The 11,390-nt window shown below is 35.7% G+C and overlaps 1 protein-coding gene across 5 annotated transcripts in view; it reads right to left on the bottom strand.

The window, feature by feature from the left end:
• Positions 1 to 960: 960 nt before the first annotated feature.
• The window catches only part of PCGF5 (polycomb group ring finger 5), a 63,842-nt gene continuing 53,412 nt past the window's right edge, over positions 961 to 11,390 (bottom strand). For all 5 annotated transcript variants that reach the window (XM_041415954.1, XM_041415953.1, XM_041415955.1 and 2 more), the window contains one exon: positions 961 to 10,360. In XM_041415954.1, the coding sequence (XP_041271888.1) occupies positions 10,313 to 10,360 (48 nt within the window). In that variant the 3' untranslated portion in view covers positions 961 to 10,312. The remainder of the gene's footprint in view (positions 10,361 to 11,390) is intronic.

Here is an 11,390-nt window from a genome sequence, read left to right as displayed (position 1 = left end):
CACCTGCACAGGTTACAAAGCAGCCAGTGGTGCCACAGCTGCTCTCAGCCTGTTAACAGCCAATTGCAACATAACTAACAAATCCTCTTTAATCATATGCATGTACTGCAATGTGCTGCATTTCACATGTTGTACTCACAAGCAATTGTTTTTTTCCTGCTAACATGTAGAAGGATTTTACAAGAAGATACAAAATGTACTTTGTCTCAGATTATTTTACTTAAATCAGCAATCCTTTCTATTATTTCCAAATCTGAGCCACATCTCAAGCTCAGAGGTGGTATTGCAGGTTTTGTAGGAGAATCTCAGACAAAAGGTACAAGTTCTCTTGAATAACAGGGCTCCCTCCATTGTTTTTCTTTGCAGTAATTCAGTATATCATGTGAATAATGCTACTTCACACCAAAGGCTCACTGGTAAGGATATTCTCTATCTTCCAATTTGCATGCACATTTATTTTACACTACCTTAGAGTTAAAACAACAACATAATAAAGGTAAGTGCACAGAATAATAAATACTACTGAAACCATATTAACTCAGAAAAACATCAAAAAGGGAGAGAACAAAAAGCAGTGAAATTAGGTTAAAAAAAAGTTGCAGAATCCCTATGGATTGTTTTTGTTGTCTTTTTTTCTTTTCTTTTTTTAAAAAAAGCCTCAAGCACACAGTCACACTGTAACCCACCTGGTTATATTTTACAAATGGGGTGCCAAGTCCAGACAGCTTTAATGTTAGGCAGAACTCTGCACCCGTGAAAATTAATGGTAGCATCTATGACATTAACTAGAAGGAAATTAGGCATGTGAGTACCTTCTGTTTTTTCTGTAATGAATAATATTACTGCATTCTGTTTTCTACTCACACTTCTGTGAATCGACAGTACATCTGCATGATTAAGATATAAAACTAGTAAATGTTTTAATTCAAATATTATTACAAACTAGAAAGAAGTCAGATAAAACCAGAGATTTTTTTTATTGCACAAAATAAATTATATAGAAACAATGCAACAAAACAACTCGTATTGTAGGCTGCACAACAGATGTTACAACATGAATATATTTATTGCTTTGAGAAAGGAGCAATTCAGTGCTAGTAAGCAGATTAGTTATACTTCTTGCTCATCTAGATTTTTAATAAAATTAATCCAACTGGGCTAGAGGCATCTTGCAGCATACAGGTCAGGCCAAATTGTCATTTGTTATCAACCATTATAAAGGTGCTGTAAACCTTCTTGACATTAGCATGAAACACGCAATTTAACATCACCAGTACTGAGCCATACAGGTAGTTCACTATTGGAAATATCATCACATATCTGACACATTTACACACAAATTCCAGAGGCCCATTCACAGGCTTTGCATGAGCTGTTGTTTCAAAATAAATCTCGCTTACAAACGTTGATGTGGATTTGAACAGGCTTCACTCTACATCAAGAGGCATGACCACGAGGTTTTGCCAAAAAACTCCAAGGACCAGCACATCCCGTCCCTACATGGAAAACTGATCACTAGCGCTGACTCAGTTACAAGTGTCTCACTTTTTCTAGGGCCACACTCAGATCCAAGATTAAAAAAACTCCTCACATTCCTTTGGTAGAACTGGGTGAAATTTACAGTGCTTTTTAAAAGTACTTCAAAACAAAACATATTTGGTTCTTCAAAAGATACAAGCCTGCAGTACTGGTATTGCACTCAGATCAAATGGATTTTAAACTGCTGCTTTGTGGACCCTGAGATGTTGACCCTAATGAATTACTAACAGAAGTTAGCTCTTAATAAAAATTATAAAAATGGACAATGTTCATGTAATAAAACCTCTCAAATCCTGATCAACTGCAGATCTTTGCAAAGCATGAACATAAATGAGAGAATGCCATTTCAAGTGCTCATAATCTGAGCCAAATTCTCCCCCAGTTTGTCAAGGACACAAGTATTTACTCAGTTGAGTCCCTACCAATGAATTCTACTGCTAGTGTACACACTCATTATTGCAAAACTTACTTAGGAGAAGGTTAATATAATAAGAGTAAATTTAAACAATATTAGTCACTTGTGAAAGGAAATTAAGTGAGGAAGTGGGAAGCCTGGCTCATTTCAAGTCTCAGCTACAGGATAATTATAGAAAGTCACTCCAGTGAGGTCAAGCTGAAGAACTTAACTGAGCATCAGACCCATGAAGTAGATCCCTGTAGAATCCCACTGAAATAAGTAAAGAGATTTTGCATTTGTTTGTGTACTGATACGTACACAAACAAATATGGTTGCCACTCTTTACTATACTTCAATAAAATTCTTTACTGTATTTTTTTCTTCCCTTAAACTGTGTTAATGCATTATGATGAACCAAAATAGAGTTGAAAGTGAGGTTTCAAACAGCTGAAAAAGATTACAAGAAGTGAATCATTCTGAATTTTAAAAATAGTATTAGCACAAGTTCTCAGAATCTTTAGTGATGCACTCACATTCCATGCATGTACCCAGCAGTAGCTTCCTTTGAAGGAAGGTAAGTATTAAACTTGATTAATCTTGTATACTTTTTCACCCAGGGGACTGATAATTAAATACTGTATGTAAAATTCTGTCATCTTATAAAAATGTTAGTAACAGTAAGATTCAACTAAACAACCAGATATACCCTGAAACATCCATTGAAACACATGCATCACAAAAAATGGTTAGGATTTTTTAAACTTATTATGAAGTAGAAAAGTTATAAGGCAGGATGAAGCTAATATCAAAGATGAAAAACAGCACCACAAGCCTGTGTTTTGCAATTGCTTTCTGATTGGACACAATATATTATCATAGTCAGATACAATTGATTAAGGTGAGAAATGCATTTAGCCCAGCTGTACTAACTATACAGCTTCACACAGAATAAACATTCCATAAATCAACAGAAATTGCATTTGAGCACAAAAAATAAAAAATATTTAAGTGATTCTCTAAGCAGCATTTTGTTTTCTTCTTTTTTTCCAAAACATTAACATAGATAGATATTGGACTGATTAAATATCTACAAGTGCTTTTCCTTTACAAAAATACATATATTCGTAAGAGTAGGATAGACTGTCATTAACAATGACCTGTGTTTTTTTCACTTCAATTTGAATGATTTATAAGCTAAATTTTACAACCACAAAAAGGTTTATTTGTAATAGGATGTTATCACTTTTGACAAAAAGCTTAAAACATTTTATATTTTAAAACAAATTAGCAACTTAAGATCACAATATGTTCTATGAGCTCCTAAGTACTGTGAGGGCTGCTTTATTAAAAACGGGTAACTACTGATCAAATGCAAGGAAGCATTAGAACATTATTACTGCTCACCATAGGCTCCTTTCTTTTAACTTGGATCACAGCTTATATAAGGACACTTAGGCCCCCACCCCCAAAAAATCCATTGAGAGTAACTCTATATCATCTATTCAGTAGCCTGGAACACCCAACAATTCAGGCTTTGCATTAATTTTAAAAAAATGCAAAATATTTTCCTTTCAATAGTTAAGTCTGCAATAAGGGAAAAAATGATGCATTGCTTCATGTTTGTGCTAAGAAGCTTCTATTTGAGAAAAAAATATGATCAGTATTTAGAGTGAAATCTTTCAGCCAGCTAAATAATTACATTGACCTATTACTTTCCAGTTTAGTTAGCCACTATCCTGAAAAGGGAAATCAAGACAATTTGGATTTTTTTACTCTCTCTGTTTTATACTGCACAAGCAAAATAATCACTTCTTACTAATCAATGGTCTCACATAAAGGACAGCAATGCCATTTGCTAAAAAAATAGCTATAAAAATCTGTTAAACATACTTAATATCTTCTCATTATCCTCCAAATCTGTCCTTTCCACCCTCCAAAATATCACTGAACTATGACTAGAAACCCCAAAAGTAGCTTGGTGACTATTTTGTGCTTTGGAAGGTTTACAGGACTGACAGCACACTGAGTTTTTTGTTAGTTCACAGGCCAGGTATAGCAGACACATCAGTAAATGCAAGCCTTTGTGCTTTTCTTCAGGAACATGAGCTAGGACTCAGAGCTACTCTCTGTCTGTTGACTAAACCTCAATGCTATTCCTGTTGCTTCTTTTCTCTTCTAATTTGTTTTGGAAACTGCTAGGTGTGCCTAACCCTTTAACTTGGTGACACAGACAACTGCCACTGGTTCAGTTCTGCTTGATTGACTCCAGGTACCTCCTGACCATTCAGGCTCTCCAGGAAAGTGTCAATGTCCTATTCCAAGTTCATTTCTGGGTGGCGTTACCTTTGGTATTAAATAGGTCCCTTAAAACTATTAGGCAATCAGATTATCCATAAAAATAGTTTATTTTTAAAAAACCCTAGTTTTTAAGAACAAACAAAGTATCTGACAACAAAGACTAATCTTAAATCAATAAGTATGTGATATTTTTTCAGTAAAAATGGAGCATGTTTCTCTTTACCACAACAAAATTCAGGAGACAACAGGAACAATATCTACCATACTCAATATAGTACAAAACTGAATTTTAAGAGTAGAATACCATTATAAAATATGTGCCTTGCACTTTGACAATAACCATCTTCATTACAACTTCATTTGTAATAAAACCCTCAGTATGTTAACTAGCAGCAAAACCATTTTACTGTGCAGCTGTTTTGTACATTGTGATCTACTCTCAACTCTTTGCTTTACATTGACTGTCATGAGGAAAAAGGAAAATGCACAGTAACTACTTCTGTTCACCTCATCCTGTCAACTGTCAGCCACGTTAGAAGCATGTCCTAAGAATACACACAGAAGTTACTTCAAAGAAGAGGACCTAATGGTTCAGAAAAGCAAGCAAAGTCAAACAAATGCCTATCTTTGGTTAAAATTAACGTAACAGCAAAATCTACCTCTCTACAGACATCTTTCATTCCAGAATTTCTCCTCCATCCTGAGCTTACCAACTTTGTCTACTGCAAATACAAAAGATAGCGTGGACATCTCTACCCATGTACAGAGCTTCTCTGCTTCACCACCCCACTCCAGGACCACAGAGATCTAAATTGCTTACTAGAGAATGAAACAACATCCTTACTCAGCTGTAGTGAAAAGCTACCCGAATGCAAAAGATTTATGGCACATACCTTGGATGGAAGGATCTGTTGGGAATTAATTAATTAATTAATTTCCTATTCTGGAACCTAAGGTTTTAATCTGACCTACAGATAGTGTAGATAGAAGGTAGAAAAGATCAATAGGTAGATATCTTTATGAAGAAAAATATTTCAACATTGCAAGATCATCTTTTGAAGGACATTGCTGCACAGGATGTTTCAGCTGAGGTCTGAAGGACAGACAACCCCTATGTGACAAAGTTAGAGGTAAATGTGCAGCTGGAGGTTTTCACGTTTCCTTCAGGTGAATCAATCCCCTCGTGTCTTGGAACTCATCCTGGAACACACTCCAGTAGGCTACAATCCCTCCTCAAAGAATGTTTTTAGCTGAAACCTGTACAGAAGGCATGACCTTGCTCAAATTGACTGTAAAGGATTGAAAATGCAGAGCTGTGAAAACTCTGCTGAAATCCATGAGAGCTGCCCGATAAATGCAACCTGTGAGCTGACACCTCATGTGCAATTTCTCCTTCATAAGTCTTTAACATTTTGACTTTTGGGTAAGAAATGGGATGCAGTATGGGAATGGCCAAAATATGTACAGGAACCTAGAATTAATTACTGGAGAGCGGGTGCCTGTTTAGACGTTTTAACTGAGAAAAATAATAAGTCAAAAAAGCATGAAGTAAAATGAGAGGGGAATATGCACTTTTCCAGGACAAAAATGAGTTTGATCAGTCAATGTTATTAACCAGTATTTTATGTAGCCCTTCTATAAACAAGGCTCAATCTACTTATTTTGAGACTTAAGACTGGTTTTGAACAGCTACCTATACTCTAGTATTTCTACCAGACATAAAATCTGGCTGAGCTGGATGCTATGCCTTTTCTTAAAAGTCCTCTCAAGAATGACTTTTTTTTCTGGGGATTGAATAAATACCCCTTGTCTGCAGTTATATGAAACTGTACAAAACCAGCAAACAATACAACTCAGTACTTGGTTAAATTAAAGGACTAAGCCATGACCTATTTCTTTTAAACAGCAAAGAAGAAAAAAATTGTTTACTTCTCTCACTAAGTCATGTACACCAGTTATTCATGGGAGTGATGAGATGGAGATGGAACTCTGGACCATTATTTTGTCTGCAGTAGGAGCCTAGCTGTATCTAAATGGAATGGGAAGGGATCAGTCTCTTTCCTCCTGCAGATACACCAGAACTGCTTGTGATAAGAGCAGAAAAGTCAAATCAAGCTGCTGAAACCTACGGAGAAAAAAAGACCAAGATCCAGAATAAAAGGGCTCCTCATGCAGAAAATGGAATATTTTCAACATAAAAGTATTTATTTTAATATAATTTCTACTGAGATAGGCTGGTTTTAATTTAAACTATCTAAAAGAACACTTTTTATCCTTTTTTTCCCATGAAAGCATCTCAATACAGTATGCTTATGATATATTCTTGCTGAAAATATTAGGAGCATAGATAAAATTCAGAAGCAAATATTACCCTGTCAAATGAAAATAATGGGCTTGAAAGGTATTCTGTATTAGCAATCAGGCACTTCACTTTGTGTAACATTTTCAGTAAAGTCAAGATAATACTTGTGTAACTTTTTTTGCATAACTGCAAGCTAGCTGAGTATGCACAATATGCTTCTTGCACTGCAGACTCCTAGGACCCAAATCCCCAAAGCTTTCATGTGAACAATACCAACTATAGTGATGAGTCACTTCAGTTATTGTAGCAATCTTATTTGGTATTTCATGCAAAAATACCTTCATAGGGCTAGGCCCTTAGTTACCAGGAGTGTAGTAACGCATCATGGAAGATACATTTCTTGATTAATCATCTAATTCCATATTGTTTGAGATATCACAAGATCTTGTTTTTATATTCTAGCTCACGGCTTGTTACTAGATAAATGCAGCAACCAGCAATGCTCAACACAAAGCTGTTTATGATTTTCATTAATGAGTTTTCACTTCTAGGGAAAAAAATCCAAGCAGCACCAAATGTGCTAAATAAGGGACAGCAAGGTTAGGTAGTAGTGTGGATTTTTTTAGGTCTCTCTGCAGTTAGATACTGCTAATATGGAAAAGTCATAGAAACACAGTGGCAGCAACACTTATTTTATATTCCTATGTTTTACAAGGATGCAGTGGTGACACCTTGTCATGGAAATGCTCAGAAAGTGTGACTTTATCCAGGCGTCAGTTCTAGCCTGGCATATGGTGCAGTCTGAAGGGAATGCCTAGGTACTCATTTCACTTTACCCCATCTTTGGCACACAGGAATCTGCACACGCATTCTTCTCGTATTCCTATGGTGCTCAGATACTCTTAATTGGCACAAATGAATTAAATCTGTGTAGCTGTAGAGACATGGCACGTGTGTACTATATGAGTGAAAATTTCCTGTAAAGAAGGCAGTGCCGATGTTGCACAAGCTGCCCAGTTAAGATATGCATGTCACTGGCACTTTACTTTTACAAAAATGATTAAACTATAGCAGCAGTCAGGCACCATGCCATCAAATCAGAAATGCAGAAACTGTAGGTGGTTAGTTCATATGCATTTAATGCCACCATTCACAGCTGGGAACGGTGGCTCAGATCTGCCAGTATTTTCCAAGCTTAAAATGAAGATTTACCTTCTGTAATCTAGCTTTAACTTGCATCAAGAAAATACCAGGGATCAAAACCAATGTCCATCTCTGATTGAGAAAATTCATGGTTCTCTGAATTATGAGTACAGGAAATTATCAAACAATCAAATAAAGCTTCTATCAGTTGCCATTCCAAAGCCAAGCAAAACACTGCTATTCCAAGGGTCCTGTTAGGTGGATGGATTAAAACTTGTATGTTCCTGTCTTTTTAAAACAAATCTGTTCAATTTTTTTCAAAATTGCTGAGGAAAAAAATTGAGCTGTGAACCAAGCAGAAATTATGCTTAAGCATACTAGCATTAGTTTTGTGATAAACTGAGACAGGTGTTTTATGTCAAGCAAATTTACAGTGAAAATTCTGGTATAAAAACACATGAAATATATAAAAATTGTAAGGTGTAATTGGTATGTGCATGTAAATATTTACAAATAGTATCCTATTTCTACTATACAAAACAACTGTATATACTAAAGAGAAGAATGATTTTCAATCAGAAAGCATGCTCTGCTCTTCCAAGCTGCTCCATGGGGTGGACTTCTATGTACAAGAAGAATCTATTTTTCCCTAGAGAAGGGCCCTCCCTACAAGGAGCATCTTCTTTCTGTCAAGTAGTGCATCACTGACTGGGTGGGCAGTAGGATGTCTGCTCTCTGCAGCCAGCACATCCCTCCTGCCTGTTTCTGGGCAAAGCAGTGCCTGTGCTGGCCAGCACACTGCAGAAAGGGGCAGCAGCTTCTTCCTAGACATTATCCTTCCCCAGTTCCACTGGCATTCCACAATATGTGAAACCTTGACCTGTAATGGCAGGGCTCCTTAAGATACTGCTATTGACAGCATCTTGATTTCTGCATGTCGTATGGGCTTTGGAGTGCAGTGGTAGGATTCAACCCAACTTCATGGGATTCTCGAGTCACCAATGTTAGAATGCCTAACAACATTAAAGGGGCCAGACCTAATCCACAACATGCTTATTTCTCCTACAGAACATACTACTGTACATGAACATAAGCTTACAAAGGAATTACAGCCTTACATCTATCTTTTGTACTTGATCCCAAGAAAGAATTTTCACTTTGTCTATCAAAGAATGATCAGTTCACCCTACAGTAGCTTGTGAAAAATTGATTTGGTTCCTTTTTGCTGTATGCAAAAGGCATAAAGAAAGTAAATAGCTATCTACAACATCACCAAGCATGAACTAAGTAAAAATTACATAACATGACTGAACTATAAGTACCTCTAGAGAATCTGATCAGAAAAACTCAACTGACTTTTAAGCAAAGACAATGGAAGACAGAAAACATACACATTGCTATGCTCCCTGCAACATTACCAAAAACCTCAAGGAACATCCCATACTAGAACCATTATGCTTGTAATACCTAAGGCAACAATCACCTTATATCCAGCACTACCAGGTCTTATGAAAAAAAAAATGACCTGAACAATTATTTTGGTCAGACTGCTAATCTTCAGTATTGCATTATCTCTAATTTTATGGAAATAGTTTTATGATGTGATTTTAACTAATGAAAATTTCTGTAATGAATACTAAACTCCAGATAGTCACAAGAGATACAGTATGTAATTAAAGCTATATAGTTTTTTTTTGTCTTTGTATATTATAGACCTCTATTCAATCTTAAAAGGAAATATTTATTATGAAAAGTAGTAATTATGAAAAATTTTGCCTTGGTCACAATTTTGTAGTAGAATTTAGTTGTTCCATAGACATTTGTATTATTTTACCTTCATATTATGGAGGCTTTATTAGAAGAAATGTAATCTGACCAGAAGCCATTTTTCCAAAAATAGCTAGTATCCCAAATTCCAAATTTCAGGGAGACCACCGGAAAGTGCAATCACAAAGGCTACAATGCTTTCAAGCAATATTAGCAACTTTAAGATTTAAAATTACTATTTTGAATTATCATGTTCTACATCTCTTGTTCAGTGTAATTAATCTTCATTCACTGCAAAAGGACTGTTGCACACTCATGAGTGAGCTATACCTGGACCCATGAGAACCTTATCAAGGAAAAGGTAGTGGCCTAATCACCACTTTTCTAAATATATTTTCTATACAAAATATTGTCAAGGTTAGTTATTTTTACAGTACTCTATGATTTAAACAACAATATTCAGTAAAGTAGTAAGTGTGTGAAACTCCAACACCACATGAATGAGCACTCTGCCATTTTGCTAGTGTAATCAATATTAGGACCAGAAAAATTTTCTAACACGCAAGCAAAAAATATTCCATAGGTTTTGAGTCTTGACTGTACACTTCATGATTTTGGCTATGATTTGCAGCACACTCTTAAGATGCACAAATATCTTATGCACATTTCAGTAGCAGAATGGCACTTGGCTTGCTCTAATAGAAACAACAGAGATGCAACTGACAATTTTAAGAAAGACAATGTCCTTATTTGCATGCTGAAATTCTGGCTGTCCCCCCAATCCAGGCACATCCATTCATTGTGCAATCTGTCGATGGGTAAACAAATAGTGCAGGATTCATCTCAGTGGGATCTGGCCCTTTGGTCTAACCGAAGTCAATTCTAGGTCGATACTGAAGTACCATAGGGTAAGACTGAAAACAAGCAAGGGAAAAACAACAACAAAAACAGACAAGAAAGCATGAAGACATGATTCATAAACAATACAAAGAAAATGCAATTAAAGACTGCCTTAAGAATAGCCAGACCTTATCTCTAAGACAGATGCATATGATTATTTATATGAAATAATTCCATACATTTCAACAGTTAAATCCATCCCTGTACTTCAAATCTATTAGCTATTTGTCACTGATATACAGTTTCTGTATCTGCTTTTATATATTTCAATATTTATATTTTGCTACATTTATACTTGGGAGTGCTCACACAAGTCGTCTTTCTGTGTTGCTGTGTTTGATAAAAACCACTCTTGACATTTTATACTTTCTAAACCAAAGTGTATTTACAGGTGATGTACTTGGAAATGTAGATACAGAGATTCCACAGCTAAACTATAAAAAAAGGTCAAATTGCTGTCAGCTGGTTTTCTGAGAGATGACATTCTCCCCAAATCCAAACTCCTTAACCTCAGATCTAGTGATAAGTTTCTATTGATTCCTACTGAAAAAAAACAACCAAATAACAGAAAAAGAAAAAAAAAGCAAATCAGCTTCTTGGGTCCCTAAATTGGATAGAGTGGATTGGAAGGCAAGAGTGGATGGGTTTCCCAAAAGGGCTATAGAATATCTGGGCACTTGTTGCTCAAACTGTTACTTTATTCAACCTCTTATTTTTCAGTCTGTCAGCATTTCATTTGTCTCAAGTTTTACTCTTAATTTATTAGCATACTGGATATTTTCTATAGCATAAAACCCTGCCAAATATCATTGTCTCGGCAGCTGTATGGCCTTAAATACCTCTATGCTATAAAACAGAGAAAGAAATCTAATTTAAGTTTTTTTTTTTAATTTCAAATTTGGAAATACAAAGAATTATTACAGAAGCTATCCTTAAAACCAGAAACATTTTGCTTCATCTATCAAATACAACAGAGATGAAGAAACAAAGATATAGCTCCAGAGACCTACAGGGTTAGTAAACTTTCCATGCCATGGTAGTGAA

This window comes from Onychostruthus taczanowskii, unplaced genomic scaffold (assembly GCF_017590055.1).
Source record: "Onychostruthus taczanowskii isolate IOZ18803 unplaced genomic scaffold, ASM1759005v1 scaffold5, whole genome shotgun sequence".
In the NCBI taxonomy this organism is placed as follows: Eukaryota; Metazoa; Chordata; class Aves; order Passeriformes; family Passeridae; genus Onychostruthus; species Onychostruthus taczanowskii.
This window is presented reverse-complemented; position numbering and strand designations above follow the sequence as displayed.